Below are 22,759 nucleotides of genomic sequence, written 5' to 3' on the forward strand. Positions count from 1 at the left end.
GATACGCCAATCAAAACAGATTCAGCTTTGAGTGCAAGAAAGTGAACACTAAGGAGTTAAGAAATCTAGTGAAATGGTTACATAAGAGGAAGCATTAAAATCAGTTGTGTGGAGGAAGTCTGGTGAATCCAAAAAAGATACAGGACCAAATCCTGCTGTCCTTCTTCCTTTGCGTGACCTCTTCACCCCCCCCCGCCCCAGTCTCAGTAATCAGATAAGGACCTGATTCTCTTCTCATTTCCATAGGTGCAAATCAGGAAGTCAATGGAGTCACAGTGCTATAAGTGAGAGGAGGATTTGGCTCAGTATAATTCATGCAAAGTAAACTAAAATTCCTCTGAAAAAGGGGGGACAAGAAAGGGGCATTTTGGCTTGGTGAGAGGCTGCTCAGAGATCTGGAGAAGCACGAGGGAAACAAATCTGGCCAGATGCGTTTCCTGTTGGAATTCTTTTGCCTTCAGAGGAGTTGTACTGGGCACGGATTTGGCCTGTCACACTGGTGGAGGCTTGCAAGGGAAAAGATAAGGGTATCATAAAAGGAAAGCAGCCTCCACTGGATCTTGAAGACCCTTTGATCCAAAATCATGAACTCTGTTAGTGCTTAAAGGAGATTCGTAAATAGTTTTCAGTGTAGTGCTAGCACTAACCAGGGGTGGGGACAAACCCATCACAATTCACTGTTAAGTAACATTTCAAGCCTCAGCAGTGCTGTTTCATCCCACCATAAGACTTGGAGGTCCCTTTTGGCATTACTTGTAATTCATTAAGTCCGGTAGCAGTGCTTTCAGCTGAAGTATACTCCGAAGCACGTCTGTAGTGCTCCCATGGAAATCCCTGGATTGTTTTGCAGAATTTGAACAGTACAAATGAAGTCCCCGCTGTTACAATGGAGTTTATTTTCCATTCTTTGGCAATCCCTTTGTAGCACGGAACGGCAGCACAAACCCACCCCCCTTTTTTTTTTGGCAATCACGCAAAAAGGCACACACACACAAAAAGCCTGGCCTGTATCAACCGCTGGACTGACTATAGAATCATTGTCCTCTGCATGTGCTGAAGAAAACAAAGATTTTTCAGTTTTGCTTATTTCGGCAACAAATGGACCGGGGCAATGCTTTTTGTGATCGTATCGTCCACTAGGTTTGCTAGATCTAAATACAACTCTTGGCATTGTTTTCATTCCGCAATCCACTCACTGTGACGAGGCGATAAAAGACATGCCTCCCCCTCTCCCCTATGTGGTGCTCTTTGACCACTTGAGCATGTTCCTTGTGGTAGGTCTCCCTTGTACGTATAAGCAGCTTACTCCGAGAGCTCGACAAACATAAGGATCTATTTATACCACATCGCTATGGTTCTCACTGTTAAACTAAAGTATAAACACAACAAATTAAATCAATGTATGCTTAGTCACATCTGTTTCATTTATGTCCAACTGGTGCCACTGAGGCAGAAAGTGCTCTTATTCTTGCCACATTGTTCAAGCTGAAAATTAACTGGCTTTGCGCATAATGAAACTCATACTTGTGTTAAAGAATCGGGTCACTTCTATTGTTTTAAGGCAGAGTGACTTACAGATCCCATGTATCAGTCTATTATAGATGCAAGGGCGAACATTTCCTATTTTATTTCCCTGGTTATTTTCATGGTGTTTCTAACTAAAACCATCTCTGTTGTTCCCCAACAGAATTAAAGCAGCACCAGGTGTGAAGATAATGGCCATCAGAGTCAGTGATGCAGACCAATGGGGAATTCAAGAGGAAGTAGACAATGGAGGGATGCAGACCACTGCCTCTGTTGTTTGTGTGCGTAATGATCCAAATATAGAGAGCAGGTAAGACATCCAAGCTATCCGATGTGTCACCATAGATGTGATGTCTAGCAAGAAAAATAATAGTACCTTTTATAAACGATGCTGCTTTTGAAAGCACTGCTGACCTTTCACCACCCTCCTAAGTTCAAAAGCCTTGCGAAAGCTATAACATGATTCCATGTTATCTTACGAGAGCTTTCGTTTTTTTTTTTTTAGTGCTTCATAAGTGAATAACCTAATTATACTTGATACAGCAGAAATTACCTCTCGCCTATTGTCTGTCACCTTGTGGGAATGGTAGGAATAAATGCCTGCTGCAAGAGAGCCAACAGCAAGAAGTGGATTAAAATGGGAGAAATACTACGAATAATTTAATGGCATATAGGACAATGCTCTCACTTTTATTTGAAAAGCTATAAAAGTAATAGCTACCAAGTATCATTCCTTACCACCGCAGCATACCTATGGATGTCTCAGACTTCTCATGAATGCCATATATATATATTTATGATGATGATGCTCTAACAAACTATATCCAAAGATATCAAAAGTAATGGAAATTTAAAGTGTGAGTCAAAATTATGTACTTTATAATACAAGCAATTGCTCTTGCAACTACACTATATTTAGAGTACACAAAGCATATGTTAGGCCCAAATTGTATTGTAGCTAGTCACAAAACTGTGTCAGACTTTAAATTCGAGAATCCTCCTTCTGCATCTGTCCTCCTCTGAAGATCCTTTTAGGGAAGAAAAGCAGATGACCGTGTCTGTTCAGACCCAGGGAAATTATTAGTGAATGTTTGGATTTCAGATTCAGTTTCTCGCCAGTTTCACATTCCATTTCTCATGCTATATTTGAGGAACAAACACTGCAGGGACATATTTAAACAAAAAGTTGTCAATGAGTTTTCTAGTGCAAAATTTCAATTGAATATTTCTATCCATACTGGGTTTCTTTAACTTCTTCTCCCCTATTTAGCCTTCTCCACTCACTCCCCCACCCCCAAAAGTGGCAAACCCAAATTTTGGGGTCTGATTTAGCTGGGTCCCACTTTGGAGGTTGAAGGGAAATTCTAGCTTTTCTTTGTAATTTGCTGTTGCTCATTTTCAGCATAACAATTATCATTACTATTCTTAGAGCTCACCTATTTCTAACACAGGGGATGTTATATAATTTGTATATTTTGTTTCTGATTCAGTTCTTTTTCAGTAAGACACCTTGTGTTTTCTGTGGCTAAAGCTACATGCTAGCTTTCTTTTAAAGCTTTGCAAGGGCTGTCTGCCAGTGCAGGGTGTTTGACTGGGAGGAGAACCACCTCTGTTATACTGGAGTTACAGTTGCCATATGCAGACTTGGGCTATGAAAACTCCAATGATTAAATTCAATCAAGGTTTTTTTTGAATGAACCCAGATTGCCAGTCAAGAGGCTTGCTCAATATTGACCTCAGATAAATGTTAGTTTAGATTTTCCATTACAATAGCTGTGACCTATGTTCCATTTAGAGCAATAAAAATTCATCATATTAAAAGGGAAATGCTGAGGTTCAAGGAAATCTTAATATACTGTAATTCTTTGCTGAAGAAGAATCTATTTAATTGAACTGAAGTTACTAATTTTTGTTTTAGTAAAGCAAAAACTAGGGAGAACACTGGAAGTTTTTGCCTTGTACATTTTTCACTAATCCATGAAATTACACCTGTCACAGTAACTTAGTTTTTATTAACACTGTTTTTTACTTTGTGTTGAACTGTTAAATTATACAAAAGCAACAAATCTCAAGTTAATTAATACTTTGACCCTTTCCTTTGTGAGATTAGTTTTAATATTTCTGGATTAATTAAAGTATGTAAATAGAAACTGCTGAAAGATCGGTTCCAGATTTGCAAATATTGTAGCGCGTAGAGTAAATATTTAACTTTGATCTTTATTTTAATTTGCTTTTTTTTTTTTGGCCTCGACACTCTTTCTTTTGAACAATGTGCAAAGTTCATATAAGGATTTTGCTATTTTGTTTATTGGTTCATTTAAATCAATAGGGGCCCAAATCCTGCTCCTATTTCAGTCAATATGGCAAAATTGCCATCGGGACTGATTCTGCATCCCTTGCTTCTGTTAGTAACTTCAAGTAGCTTCATTGAAGTCAACTGGAGTTTTGCCTGAGTAAGATGTCACAAGATCATGCTCCTTAATTGTATGGCAGAAGGACAGACTGTAAATGTTGATAAATAATTTTTCCCTTGAGGGACTCAGCCAGTTCCCACAGAAGTCAGGGAGCTCAATTTTATGCCACTGACTTCCCTGGAGGGAAACCAGTATAACGCTGGAGTAACCCACTGAATTGAGCCTACTGCTTTTAGTGGAAGCATGTCATCCTGGAGGAGGAACTTGTTCTGTTTGCTAATATTTGCAGTATATACTTCTGCTCTGCTTTACGATGAAAGGGACTGATCCTGCAATCCTCACTCCAGTGGACTTCAATGGAACTGTTTGGATGAGTAAGAGCTACTCCTATAAGAGGGAGTTGCAGGAGCGGGCGTTCTGTTGAAATGTCCCTGACTACTTTTGGATGCCCTTACTTTACTGAGGCCTGTTTTCCACTACGTAGGCCTCAGCTGCTATTGCTTTCCCCAATGCTTGGCTCTGATAAGAGTCGTGAAGGACCTTGGAGTCAGACTTTGACTACAAGAAGAACAGTGGCTTTAGACTGCAACACATTCATAATCCAGTTTCTATTCCTTTTAGCTGGCATTATCTTTCAGAGCCCTTTCAAATTTGCTTACTTTTCTAATCTTTCCTCCTCCTCCTCCTCTCTGCGGTATTATCCTTTATCATGAGTTTTTCATCTCCATTTTTCACATTTGTGCATGCAAATTGAGTGTTTGTTAAAATATTTTAAATTAAGACCTTTCCTCCTTTTATGCCAAGTGCATCATGCCTTTTCTCTACAACACTTAAAAAAAAATCCTTATCACAATGGCTCAGGCGGTTTACATTATATTCTATTAAAAATCCATTTTGCCTAGACTTGTCACCATTCATAGATTAAAGCTTTCCGGAGTGTGTTTTGTTAAGAATACATTCATAAATTCACCTCTTTAGAACTCCAACACATCCCATAAGCTTGTATTTCAAATCTCTTTCGATAACACACTTTAACAAAGAGCATAAAAGGGAGCAATTATTGTATTTATTTATATATATTCAGAGACCCACTGTGTATGTACATACCTATTCCATATAGGTTCGTATACCACCCTCACCACTGTAGTGTCTGAGCATCTCCCAATAGAGTATTAAGAAACATGACTAGCATCTGTCACTTGTTCTCTCTCCCATCCTCTCCACAGGGGCAGAACTCTGTGGTAGTATTTTGTGTTGGCAGCATTGTGGGGTTTTTTAAATGTCCATGCCACTCTGTGTTAATATTCGTGAAGGCAAGGTCTCAGATGTGTGCTGGGCACTTGGAGCAGAAGGTGATGAAGTCTGTGATGATCCTTAGTTCCTGTGGAGTCTGGCACCAGCCCCTGAGAAAACTGTTTCCTGCACAGATGAGTTTTGCCCTTGTTGTGAATACAGGTGTGCACACCTATGCTATTCAGGAATTATTTAATAAGCATGCCTTGTCACTTCTGAGTGGGAACTGTTTATATTTCAACCAGCTCCTGAGAGGTCAGAGCAAAGGAAACCAGAAAAGGAGAAACTAGTGTGACAGACCCAGACCAGTGGGGTACAGGCGTCTGGTAGAGGGCAAATATACTGGTCACTGGATGAGTAGTTTTCTGTTCCCTGAGTGACCAGAGAAGGGGCTGCACTAGAGTAATCAGGAACCTGCTAGAACCAGTTAAGGCAGACAGGCTAATTAGGATACCTGGAGCCAATTAAGAAGAAGCTGCTAGAATCAATTAAGGCAGGCTAATCAGGGCACCTGGGTTTTAAAAGGAGCTCACTTCAGTTTGTGGTGTGAGTGTGAGGATCTGGGAGCAAGAGGCGCAAGGAGCTGAGAGTGAGAGGGTGTGCTGCTGGAGGACTGAGGAGCACAAGCGTTATCAGACACCAGGAGGAAGGTCCTGTGGTGAGAATAAGGAAGGTGTTTGGAGGAGGCCATGGGGAAGTAGCCCAGGGAGTTGTAGCTGTCATGCAGCTGTTACAGGAGGCACTATAGACAGCTGCAGTCCACAGGGCCCTGGGCTGGAACCCGGAATAGGGGCGGGCCCGGGTTCCCCCCATACCTCCCAATTGACCTGGACTGTGGGTTCTTCCAGAGGGGAAGGTCTCTGGTCTGTTCCCCAGCCCACATGGTGAATCTCTGAGGCAAGAAAATCCGCCAGTAAGCACAGGACCCACCAAGATAGAGGAGGAACTTTGTCACACTAGGAAGGAAGACGTGAAAAGATTATATATTGGACAGATCTTTAAACACAGCAGGTACTTAACAAAACACTCTGGTGCTGAATGTAGTAAAAACAGAACGTTGTTCAATTTTTTTTGATCTATTAAGCAAATAAAAATCCTGTCGTCATTCATGAGGATGCAGTTTCTACTCCAAACACAAACACCACTAGATTATACATATGCGTGGAGCCAGAGCCTCTCTTTTCATGGGAAAAAATTATCATTGTGTGTGGGCCTGATCCTGTGAAGGGCTGAGTGCTGCTTGTGAAGGTTTTGTGCACTCTTATCGACCTCATTGGGAATTGAGAGTCCTCCGCATCCTATTTACAGTCCTTACCTTTTTTGCAGGATCGGGTCCTTTGTCGTGTAGGAGCGTGTGGTTTAATACGTAATGGGGTAGCAAGAAATTCCTTTTGAAAACAGGTCGAATGCCAGTAATTGGGAGTCTGCCAGTCACACTAGTGCTTTATAATGTCGTGAGAGCTGATCTTGTGCCCACTAAAATCAATGGACTTTTTCCTTTGAATTCAGGTGGAGCAGGATTGGGCCTTACAACTCCATTGTTCCTTTCTTCACAAAGAATCTGAAAGCGCCACTGGAATGCAGCTACCTCTGGTTGGCATGTAACTGTTGCATAGCAGCCTGTGGTGCAGTAGGGACGGGGAGCAAAAGGTGAAAGACATTTGGGCAAATACCTACTTTGTGGAAAGTGTTGTGGGAACTCGGGGCCTAATTCTGCAAGGCGCTGAGCACCATCCCTCCCACTGAAGTCAATGGGAAATGAGCACTCAGCATCTTGCAGGACTGGGTTATTTAAAGTCACTGTAGAACAGGACTTCAAAAATCCATTTATTTTTATTTAAAGGTCTCATCTGAAACACTTCCCAGTACAGGACATTTTTTCATGGTGCTCAATTTCTCTCCCCTGGAAGGTTCAGTTAACCCTCCTGGGATTTGAATCTATGGTGTGGTGGTGACTAAGCACCTGAAATGAGATGCTTAGACCAGCAATTGGGTGTATATTTAGTATGGGCCAACTTCTTTGCTCAGAAAAAACTCTGCCATTGAATTCTCTGGCACAATTGCCTGAGGGAGGAGTTTGCGATCTGACTCTAAGTCTGTGACGAACTAGCACTTTAATCAGAATGGTTATATTTATGCTAACTAGCAACATTAATTAAACTGATCCTTCCCAGCCCAGCTGAGTATAGTATTATTGACACCAAACAAATTATTTTCACTTAGGGGATTATTTCCTCTCCAGGTCTGTAATACTGCTTCCGTCTATTAGGTTATCTACCGCCGTATAAATCAAACTTACACTAAGGTAAGTCAAAGTACAGAAAAGCAGGGGGATGGTGGGGAGCAGGGAAGAAATCTATAGTGATATCTTTTAATTTTCATCAAGAATTATTTATTCTGTCACTTGAAAGTTTTTTTTCATCTGATAGAGGCTAGCCCAACTGCACATAATTTGAAGAAACTGGTCTTTAAACTTGGATAAAAGTTAGAATTAGTAGTTATCTTTCCATATTTTGCATGGGAAAAAAATATATATTCTACCCCTTTTGAAAACCTTTTCCATTGAACTTGAGCTACCTAAATAGCTACGCACAGCAAATCAGTCATGATAATATGTATCTTTAAACCAAAGAATACGTTAGAAGTGGTGTGAGTGTGTGTGCAAATAGATTCTTCTATTCTGAAGAGATTTTTCTGTACTTGGGAGTATCTCTAGAACTAGTAACATCACTCAAAAGGAAGGAACATTTTAAGTGTGACTGCCTCTCTGTGTGTGTTATATATTCATATGCACATTCATACAATGTGTGCATATTTATTGCATATGTATTAAATGTATGTACATATTGTTTGACTTGGCACAAAATATTGAACAAAAACACTGTTTCTTCTTTTCTTTTTCCTGGCAGTTCCTGCCTCAAAAATCAGAGCTTGGGTTCTCTTTTGCTACACTCATCTTTGTGAAAAGGGCTGTGATGATCCCTATCCACTTTATTCTCGGAAACGTTATTTTTCCCACTAGATATTGCCAATCCCACTCAATATTAGAAGGTAATGAACAAATGCTCACCCTGTAGCTGGAATGGCCTAAGATTGTAGGCATTTGGGACCTGGCCTATCTCTTACCATATGTTTGTACAGCACAACACTGATCTTGAATGCGGGTTGGTTGTTATTGTGCTGTTAACCATGTAAGGCTCTGGGACATGCACCACAGCACTCTAAGGACACGGTTTACTGCAAAAGAAGCTTACTAGGCCTCAAGCATATAAGAACTACACCAGGCTAACGGAAGCTCAGTTTCACCTGTTGCTTCGACACAAAGCAGCAGTAACTCCTAGAGGGAGGCAAAACTTGTCTTATTTCAAGCCCATGCACATGCTGTGAGCTGGAGTCTGGCTTAGAAGCCATTAGGTTGAAATATTACTAAGAGGAGAGTGTGAAAAAATGAGCAGATGGGACAAAGAGGAAAAACATGGATGGAACTATAGGGTGAAAAATAGAGCAGAATGAAACTAAATGGAGAGGAACCGTAAAGAAAGGACTGGAGAGAACAATTCTAGTGGGAAAATAGAGAGGGCTCACTTCTGTAGAGAGTGTAAGCTCAGCTTGCATCAATTTAGAAGTGACCCCTGAATTTGGCCCAATGTATGTAAACAGGGCCAGCTCCAGGCACCAGCTTGTCAAGCAGGTGCTTGGGGCGGCCACTCCGGAGAGGGGCGGCACATCCAGCTATTCGGCGGCAATTCGGCGGACAGTCCCTCACTCTGCCTCGGAGCGAAGGACCTCCTGCCGAATTGCCACCGCAGATTGCAATCGCGGCTTTTTTTTTTTTTTTTGGGCTGCTTGGGGAAGCCAAAACCCTGGAGCCGGCCCTGTATGTAAAGCAACCATCTGTGCTCACCAGCCTTGTGCAGAGGCTTTTCTATCCCTGTCAGAGAAGCTCTGGCTTTTCTTCAGCTGGAAAAACATGTTTATTTCGCATAGAAAGATGACTCAATTTAAAAAGAGAGTCCCAAGCTACAGAAAAAATGTTGTCAGCTCCAACAGGTTTGGAAGCCTTGTGAAGGTAAATAGTAGCTTTGGTTTATTTTATGGCTGTGTTTGGGCTGAAATGGAGCGTTTGTGCAGTGGGTTTCTGTGTGCCTTGTGAATCAGATGGCACTGGGGTGGGGGGAAGGTTGAGTGTGGACTAAAGGATTTGCACAGGTCCTGTGGTCCCACCATCCAATTGGCAACATGCTATTGCCACTACCTCACTTCACAGGGGGAAGGGTAACTACCATTGCTCCGGCCTTGAGTTTTGTTGAGAGGGGATTATTTGGATTCTATTCTAGTCTATACAGGTTCTTATACTGTGCTTATTACCATAGCATCTGAGTGCCTTCCAGTGGTTTCTTAAGCAATGGGTCTAAAATCTGTTACGTGTTTGTTCTCCCCAGTAGAATAGGATGTGCAGTAGAGTGCTGTGCAAATTTTGTGTGTGTGTGTGTGTGTACACACATTGCTATATGTTTGTTAGAGAAGGCAAGGTTAAAGAAATGCCTCTCACACTTAGAATGGAAGGTTATGAGATTTGTGATGGTGCATAGGTCCCAGGGGAGTTCATTCCACAGTCTTCAGCTGGCCCCTAAGAAATCTGTCACCTGATTCACTGGTGAAGTGGATTTTGCTCTTAATACACCAGACTTTAGGGCAGTAACCTCGATTATGAATAATAGAATTTATTCCAATAAATAACATTGTATAAAGAGTGCTCCACAAAAGCACATCTCTTCAGTCTTGAATGATGTTATTCACAAAGAAAACATGCATTTTAAGGACAGTAACTAAGCTTTGTTTTTTACATACATGGATTAATCTTGCTGCTTTTACATATAAAAGAGCCCCAAACCTTTACAGAACAATGTACCTGTAAAATAAAAACTTTAATGACCTTTTGCAGTTCCTTAGCGCATGTAGGAAAAAAAATAAACAAATAAATAGCAATGTGAAGAATCACTTGGTGTAGAGAACTATGGTACTGGGATCAAATGATGCCTGGGACTATATAGTCTCTGGAATGGTTTTCATTCGAGGCCAGGAACAATGAAATTGTCTGTCCATCTCCTGTTGGGAATCTAATAGCCAGGTAACCACATGAATTCTCCACTAGCCCGCCAGTCATTTTAGTCTGTCGTTTCCTCCTCTTATTTAGTTAGGCTTACTGCTGCTTCAGTAAAATATCTAGTAGCTTTGGGCCATTGGGATTACTGACTGGTAGCTTCAATAATTACTTTTTGGTCCTGGTTCACCAGTCCAGGAACTTAGCAACGTAGTGACACTTGTCACTCTGTTTGTGCTGTTTTGGTTTGGTACCTTATTATGACTGAGGAAAGTGTTTACTGAACTAATAAAGCATTCCTGGTTGGAAAGAGAGAGAAACCCCATGAACAGTGCAGCAGGGAACCAGCTCAAGCTAAATGACCTGTTGTCTTGTTAAACTTTGGAAAGTTTGCAGCTTTCCACTGGAAAACTAGAGGGTTTGCTCATATTCAGCAAGCTATAGAGTAGGGAGATGAAAAGCAAACTGACATTGCAAACTTTTCATGTAGAGTGGTTAAAAACATGGGATCCATGTAGTGCATACTCCTGCGAGAGAGGTTGGAGAGCCCTTTGTGAGTCCAAGTGAGACTGAGGGGCAGACAAGATGCTTGGGTCAATCAAGGCTAGAAGTGGCTGGTCCCATCTCACGGTCTCAATATAGATGGGAGGAGACTTCACACAGGCAGGAGGGGAAGATGCACATATCATCTGTGAGTGAATGCTCAAGAATTGCTGGATTGCTTGGCACACTGTTAATTTTTGAGGTCAAAATTAGATTCTCAGACCATACAGTTGATTCTGATTCTAATATTCTACCCTCTGTGGGCCTGATTCATCTTCGATTTCTGTGGGGGTTAGAACAGGCCCTATGTGAGCTGAAATTCCATTGACATCAAAGTGAGGTCTGTGCTCACAGGTGGAGAATACTTTCTGAAAAATTATTTGTATTTATAAAATTAATCGGGGTGCAAAATTTGCAAATCAGGTTTTTCATTCTTCTTATCTTGTCCTTCCTTTCTACATTGGCAGTTTTTAATGAGCACAAATCATTGTAGCCACAACCGAGTTTGTTTAGCTGGCCAACTATGTGGGTTACTAGATATCTAAATGACCTTAATTGCACCAGCAAATAATTGCAGGTGGAAAATTGCAAAATGCATTTATTTGCACCTGCAATTCACTGAGTCAGAAGGGGAGGTCAGGTTTCTAAAATTTGGCCTTTCCTGTATATCTGACTTATTTGTTCTGAATATAATTTAGGTTGGTAAGCCAAACATAGCAGCAAAGCTGGCCTTCACAACTGTGGCACGCAGGACCCGTCCCCAATTCAAAGAAGGGACTCGCATTGACTTCAGTGGGCTTTGGAGCAGGTTAAAATGAGCTATCTTGAATGTCATTTGTTTGGAGAATTGGGTCAAATTCTCCTCAATGGGTCTGGTTTTCAATTTGACCCAATTAGCTTCATTTTTGTTAACTCACATCAATATTAACATTCACATATTGGAATAACAGTTGCCAAAATTTAATTTCAGGTTGGGGAATAAGATGGGGAAAGATGAGTGGGGATTTCAAATGCACACTGAAGAGTGAATGACTGTTCAGATAGTTGTTCATCCACTGGAGATTGCATGTTCTTCTCTGCTGGATGCCAAATGGCATGATGATGAGTTCAGGAGTCACCAGAATCCTCTGAGCCTACAACAGTCTACAGCCTTTCTTTTGAAGCAATGCTTTTTTAATAGCCGTGTGCATGATCACACATGTGATTCACTGCAAAAGGTCTGCAACATTTCAAAGGCTTTACGGACGTAGCTGTGTGGCAGTGGTATACGCTTCAGTTGCCTTTAAGTGATGTCTTGCAATTGAATAGTATATTCTGAGTAAGAATGGGTGCTGAAATTACTATGTTCATAACAGGTGTTCTTGCTAAAGGAGAGAGAGGGAGAATGAAAATAGAGAGGGTTGTGTGTGTGTGTGTGTGTGTGTGTGTGTGTGCACTGTCGCAAGGAGAATAGGAAGGAAACAAATTGAAGTAAACCTCATGGAGTTTCTAGAAAGGCTTTTTTATTCCGGATGATCAAGCCTTTAATTCAACAAAGGAGCAAAGACTCCCCTAGGAATATCCAACATACTAATATAGTCACAGTTTAAACGAGGTAGCCCTGTCCCTTCTGTTTTGGGCCACTTGGACCTTCTTTCAGATTAGCTTCCTTAATTAGGACATCACCTATGCACATGTTTAGTTGTAAGCATCTGCTTAAGTCCCATTTACATCAGTTGTAATGATAAGGAAGGTACTCAGAGTTAGCTATGTGAATCCTAGTAAAGGCAGCACCATACTGGAAATAGAAATCATGACAGTAAAACATGTTAGGGATAACTAGATGGATTTAGTCTGTTACACCTGAAAATATTGTAGAAGTCAGACATTAACCTCTTGAACAATACTGAAAACTTATGAGTAAATTGAAAATTTTTGCAAAGGATTTTTTTTTTCTTTTTTTGGCAATCACATACAAAGGGATTTAAGGATACGGAGGCCAGAAGTGTTTTTTCTTATATTAAGAGAGGAGTGATTTAACACAAACTGAAATCGGGAAGCCTGTGTTTTAGGAAACTGTGAGGCCCATCTTATTGATTTATGATTTGTAATCCAGCCAATTGGAAGGTCCGGCACACATTTGAATTCCATTACAGATGCATTGACTTGCTTACTTAACAATCAGAGCATTAAAGTACAAAAGCCAATAACTAGTTTATTAGGCATTTAGCCAAAATTTAAGTCCATTTTATTGTCTGGAGGTGTGATAGACTGGCAAGCATTATGTTTTTTACTTTTTGATTTATTTGAATCCTCAGTGCTAGATACGTTATAAACCAACTTAGCAGTAACTTTACACAAATTAACTTTTGCTTGTGTTAGAATTCCTCCTCCTCCCCAGCTTAAAGGGTTTGCTTGAGAAGTCAGTGATATAACGGGTATAAAATAAAAAATCAAATTGAAATGAGCTGTTAGGAGGTTCTGTGTGCAGGCGTGTTTAAACATTTGTGTGTTGTTTTGAGAAGATATTTTGCTGGAATAAGACTAAGGGCAAATCCAATGCTAATTTTGTAAACTGTGGGGTAGGGGCTGTCTTTTTTTTGCTCTGTTTGTACCGCACCCAGCACAGTGGGGTCCTGGACCATGACTATGAAGATATACCTATCTCATAGAACTGGAAGGGACCCCGAAAGATCATAGATCGAAGATCATAGATCACAGACTGGGGCAAGAACTGATTTTGCCCCAGATCCCTAAGTGGCCCCCTCAAGGATTGAACTCATAATCCTGTGTTTAGCAGGCCAATGCTCAAACCACTGAGCTATCCCTCCCAGAATTTTACAAAGTAAGGTCCTCTTAGAAGACAGCTTTGTTATTAGGGGTCTCTCGTGTGTATGTCGTCTAAAACTCCTGTGCTGAAATTCCCAATGTAAAAACCCAAAACCACTCAACAAATGCCAGCAACATCTCCAGCCTTGAATGAGTCTTGAATCGGTTGCTGAGTCGCTTGAGTTTGGCACATTTTACTCCTTAGGTAACTGACTATTTTGTTTATGAGTGTGCTCAGTGCTGTACAAGCTGCAAAGAAAGACACGGTCCCTGCTCAGAGAAGTTTTCAGCCTGCACATGAAACTCAAGAAATTCTCCAACTTAACAGTGAATGGAGAGTAAAGATGTTTGGTCTCAAGGTACCTAGTTTTCAACTTCTTTTAGGTAATTTTTTTTCTAGGCTGATTTCATGGATACATAACCGGGGTTTCATTTCGTCAGATAAGCACTCGTCTTAATGGTGTACCATTTAATTTCTTTAGTGTCAAGAGGAGGAAATAAGTTATTCCTCTCTTTTAAAAGAGTGATTTAAGTAGGGAATAATGAATGCAAAATGCTGTAGTTAAAAATCAGCAGATAAACTGATGGATCATCTGTCACTCTCGAGCCTTGCTATAACGGGAAGGGAGATAATCATTTAAAAAAATAAAAATGCTAATGATGAATTTAGTGTACGTTGGCTGTGAATCACTTAATAATGAAAACTCTTATTTCTCAATTTATCAAGTGCTGAACATATACACACCCTGCTGACCAAACATATTGTAGGAGCAAGAAGTTATTTTCAAGGGTCTTTTAAAGGACTGAGCACATGAGAGGAGATATTTTGCAGCTTTTAGGCCTGCATTTTCTGTTGGATTACGCCAATTTTATATTCGTAGGTCTCCATTAAATTCAGTGAAAGGGCAGGGTTATTGCAATCATGCAAGAGTTTCACATTGCGAAAGAAATTATGCTATGAGATGAAAGACACTAGCATAAAACTGGACTTAACACAGCAGAGAATCGGGCCTTTTGTGTTTTGGTAAACTACTGCTGCCTGCTTTTATCCAGTTAGAAAAGTCATCATTTGAAGGGAGTTGTCGACAGAGTTATATGGGATACAGCAACTTTTCTCTATACTTAGAAAAGGGAATAGCTGTGTGCAGGACCGCCCAGAGGATTCAGGGGACCTGGGGTCTTCGGCGGTGGGGGGGCCCCCGCCGCCAAATTGCCACTGAAGACTTGGAGCTTCAGCGGCGGGTCCCGGGGCGGAAGGACCCCCCCGCCACCGCTGAATTGCTGCCGAAGACTCAGAGCGGAAGAAGCTCCGGGGGCCCGGGCCCCACGAGAGTTTTCCGGGGCCCCTGGAGCGAGTGAAGGACCCTGCTCCAGGGGCCCCGAAAAACTCTCATGGGGGCCCCTGTGAGGCCCAGAGCCTGGGGCAAATTGCCCCACTTGCCCCCCCCCCCCCTCCCCGGGTGGCCCCGGCTGTGTGAAGAGAACAGGAGTACTTGTGGCACCTTAGAGACTAACAAATTTATTAGAGCATAAGCTTTCGTGGACTACAGCCCACTTCTTCGGATGCATATATCGTGGGCTGTAGTCCACAAAAGCTTATGCTCTAATAAATTTGTTAGTCTCTAAGGTGCCACAAGTACTCCTGTTCTTTTTGCGGATACAGACTAACACGGCTGCTACTCTGAAACCTGGCTGTGTGGTAACTGTTGACTATGGGTGACTGTTGCCTTTATTAACTTACAAAGAGTTGCTACTAATGCATTATTTTTTCTTTCATATAAACATATTTTAACTGTAACAAAAAGCAAATGAAGAATTAAAAAAAAATTACTATAAATTACTATCCAAAGCTTAACGCAATCCAGTTTTTTTTAAAAATTAAATAAACTTTTCCTGGGATTTCCAGAAATGTACACTAGGAAAGGGAGTCTCTGTTAAAATCAAACTTACTGGAAAAGTCTTTAAATATCTGCCACATATCAAACATACTGATCCCATTTATTATTAGCAAGAATTTTCTTAAAATTAATTGTTCATCGTTTATATTGTGGTAGCACCAAGAGGTCTCTGCCAGGTCTGGGACTGCGTTCGTGCAATGCCCAGTATACAGGCAAGATTCTTCAGAAGGGCTCAGAACCTACAACTGGGGTCAGGTTTTCAAACGATCTCATCACGGGCCTGATCCAAAGCCCGCTGAAGTCAGTGGGTGTCTTTTCACTGACTTCTGTGCCTTTAGATCCAACCCTAAGTGAGGTCGTGAGTTGGTTTGAAAAAGCTGGTGTATCTAGGTTCTTATCCCGTGCCCATCGCTACGCTAAGCTGACTTGAACACCAATCTTCACTATTAATTAACAACGTTGTAGAAGGGAGAGTTTCAAGTCCATACTGCTGTATGTTTTCCAGTTTATCAAAGATATAGATCTGTTGTGTCTGTAGCTTTATAAAGTAGTGCATTCATCAGGGGTAACATCGGTCCTGGGCCTTTGCAAAGGTGTCAATGTAGACGTGTTTACCTTACCTCTTGTCTATAACAGTTCCACCCAGCAGCACTTCCTCCCTGGGATTCCCCAGGCTATTCACTGTTGATGGCCAAAAATCGATGAAAGTCTTTCCCCTTGTGGCTTGATTTCTTTTGCAGTGTGAAACAGAGGTGGTCACTCTTGCATGATTGCAATAACTCTGCCCTTTCATTTTACATTGTTATAACAGCTGAACAAAACGGGTCAAACCCTTGGCTGCAGCTCCCCATCCTTGTTATGTCAGTGCACAATTAGCTAAACTTTTCCTTTCTAATTACTTGTTTCAGATTATGTTGTTGCCCCAAGCCAGGTGAACAAAGGCACTTTACAGAAAGGCTGTGATGAAAAATAAGACATGAATATGTTATCAGAAGCCAAAATGACAGGCTTCGTTTTCTGTTGACTTGGCGCCTAAGCATCATTATATTTATTCCTCATGCGACCGTTTTAAAATGCTGCATCTCACCCCATTTTTTGTATCTCACAGAACACATCTACCTTTGATCTTTTAAAATTAACAATAAATATCATAAATAGCAGGAGAGCTGGGTGGACAGGAGAGAGATTTGTGTGAAGCGTTCGAGTGGAAAATATCATTGATCACCCATGGATTTGGAGGAATAGTTGTGCTTTTGCCTTTTGTAATTCAGTGAATTTGTAAGGTTTTTAGTTTGGCAGTAGGTTAGTCTCTTGCATTTCATTTATTTGATGAAGGGAATGGCTGCTGGACTATTTCCTCCCCATCTCCTACGAACTCCAGCAGAGATCCACAGAACTTATGTGGTGATGTGAACTGTAATTCTGTTTCAGCCATGATTATATGTCAGTCTGCAATACACTGTAAGTGGCACTTTTGGATTCCTGCTGTGAGTGGTTGATTAGATTCTGGTAGCTTTTAGTCCTGTACATAAGATTTTTTTAATTTAAATTTTATATTTTGTTTTACAAAGCAGAGAAATGCACACAAATTATGGGGATTTTTTTTTTATTTTGTTTTTTTTTTTTTTGCTAACAGCGCTTGCTTAAATACAGAAATAAAATTTATTAGGAGAGACTGAGTTTCCATCAGAAGTCTTCCCACCTGTCTCAAACAAACAAGTAAATAAATAAATGTAAAGACTCATATTGGCCTCAGAATTGATAGGGTAGGTCAGGTCTGAGACCAAGATAGAATTTCCTTACAAAACATGACTCATACCTTGCATTTGGAACTCTCTATAATAAAATGAACTGTAACTGCAAGTGTATCTGTTGCCAGGCTTGTTACATTTTTCATTGTCAGCACAAGCTTTCTCCTCCAAATATCCTATTGAACCAAAGAAAGAAACTCTGCTCTCTGTTAATGCTGATGTCTATAATTCATCCCATTCATTTTCTGAACTGTTATTTTCTTAGTGTGCTTCTCAAACTTATATGGTACAGCAGAACTTAATTGCTCAGGTCTGATGCACTTTTTTCTTTTCTATTCTTGGCAGAAGTGTAGGCTGCTTAAGCCATTCTGTGGGAGATGCCTTCTGGAACATGCAACGTGCCGCACTTTTGGGATATGGCAGGGTTAGGGCTTAATTCAGGAAGATCCTTTTAATTAGTTTTGGACACTTTCTTTAAAGCTGCCAATTAGACTGTCAACTCTGAGCAGCTTTTGCAAGCAGAGAACATTTATTTCTGTAGGCCTGATGCTGCAAGCTCTTTGCAGCATGAGTAGCCCCACTGGGTTTTGTGGGATTACTTGGGTGAGTAAGAGATTGACTACTGGACCCCCCAGTGAGTGCCGGCAGTGTTCATATGCCTGCAGAATTGTGTATGGTAGCTGAATGCAAAATTAATGACTGTATATTATTATTAATTTAATAGATTAAGGTCAGAAGAGACCATTAGATCAGTTAGTCTGAGTCCTGTATAACCCAACTCTGTGGCGGAGTGTACCACCTTTTTAAGGGACAATCTGGGGCTGATAGCCAAGACAGTTTGGGTGCAATCAAGGAGCACCCTTCCCTGCCCTCAGGGCTGGGCTATATAAACAGGAAAAGAAAGCTGAGCAGGACAGAGGGGACCAGAACCATGCTGGCTGCTACAGGTTGCAGGCCCTTGGTTGCTACTCTGACCTGGGCCCTAGAGATTTTTTCTGAGTATACATTGGGTTGCTGTGGCTCAAGACAGTGAGGTAAGGGCCTTATGAAGTCGGTTAAGTGGCAACATCCCAGATTTGACGTGTAAGGGAAGAGAGAAAGTCTGCTTGCCCTCTAGACCAATAAGACAGCTAAGAACTCTGCTGGCCATGGTTGGTTTGCGGGCTTTCTTAAAGGAGACATGTGGGGAAGGGAAGCTTGTTAGTTTGGTTCTGGCCTCCCTCTTTTTGGATCCTGTAGACAGCCACAGAATTTCACTCAGTTGCCCCTATACTGAGCCCAATAACTTATGCTTGGCTAAAACTTGTCTTCCAGAAAGGCATCCACCTTTCTGGAGATTCCACCACTTCCATTGTTTGTTCCAATTGTTATTCGTCCTTGCGCAATTTTTTAACAGCTTTATTTATAATTTGAATTTGGCTTTAACTTCCATCCATAGGAATATTTTTTTATTTCTTTTTTTGTAAGTCATTAGCAATGTGCTTGACACTGTATAAGGCATGAACATCAAGACAATCCATGCCCCAAATTGTTGGACCCTCACCCCCAAAATTCACTGTATATGTAATGGGCCTGATGGGTGAATTGGGGGTGTAACTGCTTGCAGGTTCAGAGTTACACCTGTCAAAATGGAGGCTGTTTTCAAGCTCATGTCCAATAGATTGTAGTTTAGTACAATGCCGGAAGAAAGCAAAATGTACTACAGGTCAAGACATCATATTATTTCTATTGGATGAAATTCACCACTATACAGAGGTCCAGCACAAGGGCTACCCACCACGTAAACCCTCAAAATAGGGTTCAGGTGGGATCTGTAGCACATTGACTGTATGGTGCTCCCCTGCGCAGGGGTAAATATCACCGGCTTACTATAAGGAATACTGCCAATACAATGATAATGTTACTTATGTATAAATGGGAATGAAAAGATTTTAATGGTGACTGATTTAAATTAAGTAAAGTAGGGTTGCCAAGTCTCTCCATTTTATCATGAGTGTTGTGATATTTGGTGCTTTTCTTACAGCCCTAGCGCCAGAAGTCAAGTGATGATATATTTCATTTTAAAAGAAACATAATATTCTACCCCTCCTGGTTTCAGAGAAAATCTTGAGACTGTGTCTTGACTATCTCCTGGGGCTCAAAAACACAGTGGCAAACAAAGGCCTGACATTTAAAATATCTCTAGATTTCTAAGAATATCTCATGATTTTTTGGGGCCTGAGTCATGATTATTGAATGCCTGGGGTTAACAATACTGGTGAAGACTTTGGTTGTTTTGCACGTTTTGAGCTGTCAGCCTGTTTGCTGCAGCATGTGGGGCTTCCAAAGCTGCCAAAATTGGTCTCTGAAAAGTGGCAGTTTCATATATGCCATCATGTGCCAGCAATGCCCCTCTGCCATGTACATTGGCCAAATCAGACAGTCTCTATGGAAAAGAATAAATGGACACAAATCAGACATCAAGAATTATAACATTCAAAAACCAGTTGGAGAACACTTCAACCTCCCTGGTCACTCAATTACAGACCTAAAAGTCGCAATATGCCAACAAAAAACCTTCAAAAACAGACTCCAATGAGAAACTGCTGAATTGGAATTAATTTGCAAACTGGATACCATTAAATTAGGCTTGAATAAAGACTGGGAGTGGATAGGTCATTACACAAAGTAAAACTATTTCCCCATGCTATTTTTTCCCCCTACTGTTGCTCACACCTTCTTGTCAACTGTTGGAAATGGGCCATCCTGATTATCACTACAAAAGCTTTTTTTTTCTCCTGCTGATAATAGCCCACCTTAATTGATTAGTCTCGTTATAGTTGGTATGGCAACACCCATTTTTCCATGTTCTGTGTGTGTGTGTGTGTGTGTATATATATCTTCCTACTGTATTTTCCACTGCCTGCATCCAATGAAGTGGGTTTTAGCCCACGAAAACTTATGGCCAAATAAATTTGTTAGTCTCTAAGGTGCCACAAGGACTCCTCGTTCTTTTTGCTGATCCAGACTAACACGGCTGCCACTCTGAAACCTGTAACCATGGAGTGCACACTCATTCTACCAGGAGCGTAATGAGGTTGTAGTTAACACACCATTAACATGTACACTATCAGTTCTGTGGAGCCCTGCACTGCTAATTAGTATTACTGTGGTTTACACTAATCACTTGAACTGGGAATCGGGCCAAAACGAACAGAAGAGACTTCCAGTGCAATCCATCGTTTTAATGTTGCGGTCTGCTCTCATGCATGGGTTCAGTGTATCTGAAGGCATGGTTGGAATAGAGTCTCATTTTTCATCATTAAATATTCAAATCAGGCCTTTGCAGTCCCAGATGAAGCTACTCATCTCTTGATGTGATGCTAGCAATATGCTATCAAAAATAAAAAGCCACTAAAACTCTATTTCACCGATTAAAATGAATATTTCTTTGTAATTTACCCTAAACCTGGAGCAAATTCTGGCCCTGTGTTAAGCGCCCATAACTCCCATTTGCTTGTTTCATTTATTATTGATAGAATGCTTTTGGATTCACAGCACTTTGGAAACATACATAAAAGATTGACAAGTCCCCGCCCCAATGAGCTTGAAAGTTCTGTAAGCTAAGCAGCAGTCAGAATTTGGTCCTATGTGAATTTTGCTTTTAAGCCCACTGCATAAAGTCTGCTGCTACCACAAGAAATGGCCTTCCATCGTTAGTTATAAATGTGTAGTCTTTCATGCTTGTTGAAGGGGCCAGACCGGCAGCATGAGAGGCTGGAATCCTCTCTCCACTGAACACGGGATAGAATAGGACAGTGTGAAATATCCCATGATGCCCTGAGGATGTGCCTAAGCCCTAACCTGGAAAGACCACAGCTAGCTGTGAGTCGTCATGGCCCATGCAATCCTTCTCTAGAGAGACTGCCAACGGGGGAGCTGTGTAGTGCTAAATGTTGTGGTATGTTTTATGATGTGGACATATCCTCTGTGAGATGGAGAAGATCAATAACTCATTTCACATAGGGCACTGAATACCGTTCAGATGGTAATGACTCTTGGCCGCCATAGGCCTAAACTAGATTTGAACTGGCGACCTAGATTAATGAAAAGTGTCATATCCCATTATCAGTTCCCCAGAACAGACCTTTAAGTTTAAGTAGATATTTAGAGGTACCTTTTTAGCAATGCTCTCTCTAGATCTTCATACAGGTCAGCCAGTTAATTCTTCATGTGATGTATAGAAAATCGTTCCTTTAAAGTTTAGGGGGCTAGGTATGTAAGGGTGTGAGAAACACCTTGTACTTACATGTACCTCTTTTCTGCGGAATACGTACGTCTGTTAGTATCTCTTTTTTTATCAAAAAAGCACCTTTTCCCAAAATTTATGTGGAAGTAATTGGACTTGCTTATTATAAATATTTGGGTTGTAGTTTTGCTACCTCTGGTACATTTTTGCATGTGATATTAGACCTGCAAAGTTTCACTTACAGTAAAATGTGGGTAAATTTCCACTTGCACATAGGCAAAGTAAGGATTTCAAACCAGTTGTATAAGACAAAAATACATCAATAACCTGCCCAAATAATTTAGCAGAATTATATATATAAACATAAAATTAAAAGCAATTTTCTGAGCCTCATGATTACATTGATTTTTTGTTTGCCGCACACCTGCTTGTACTGACTTATCATATTTCATCATTTATGTAGTAAACTATGTCCCACAGCATAATGTGACACATGCAAATGAATATGATGGATCACAAAATTTCCAAGCAGCAATATTTGGAAAGATACTGCTTTTCATATCAATATGTTTTGAAAGTGTATTTTATTAAATATGGATCAAGGTCCATTATTTACAACTGGGATTTTTAAAGAAACTTAAGTGAGGCCCTCAAATCCCATTGACATTCAATTGGCGTTAGTTACTTCACTTCCTTAGGCTGCTTTGAAAATACCGGCCTACATTTTTCTGGGCAATAAGCCAGTAGAATTACTCTGAGAGGCCAAGTCTTGTTTCCACTGAAGTCCACGGCAAAACTCCCCTTAGTTGCAATGAGAACTGGAACAAGCCTTCTGCCATCGAACAGGTATATTTCTATAGGACACGACAGGAGTGGGTGCTGTTTTGTTTGTAGTCGTGAGTTGCCATAAGGAACTCTGATGCTCACCAGGCCAAAGCTGTCTAGGGTTTGTCAGGCACCCCACCTTTCTCTTTGTATAGAAATCCAGCAGCAATCTTGATGCATCTATTATTCAGAGATTTAGCAAATAGTTTCAAAGAGAGAGTCCTTCACTTTAAGACTTCAGGGGTGAGATACCATTCAAAACCCACCTGTCATTCTGCAAGTGTAAGTGCTTACATCAGTGCTAATAATTTCACATGTATCAGTTCTTATATTTGGCAGTATAGCACCTTCCTCTGATTTTGATTGTCTGT

The 22,759-nt window shown here is 40.9% G+C and overlaps 1 protein-coding gene across 1 annotated transcript in view; it reads left to right on the forward strand.

Moving 5' to 3' along the window:
• The window catches only part of TMEM132B (transmembrane protein 132B), a 379,313-nt gene that overhangs the window by 161,099 nt on the left and 195,455 nt on the right, over positions 1–22,759 (forward strand). The window contains exon 3 of the mRNA XM_034791339.1: positions 1,688–1,834. Coding sequence (XP_034647230.1) covers positions 1,688–1,834 — 147 coding nt within the window. The remainder of the gene's footprint in view (positions 1–1,687; positions 1,835–22,759) is intronic.

Source organism: Trachemys scripta, chromosome 15 (assembly GCF_013100865.1).
Source record: "Trachemys scripta elegans isolate TJP31775 chromosome 15, CAS_Tse_1.0, whole genome shotgun sequence".
In the NCBI taxonomy this organism is placed as follows: Eukaryota; Metazoa; Chordata; order Testudines; family Emydidae; genus Trachemys; species Trachemys scripta.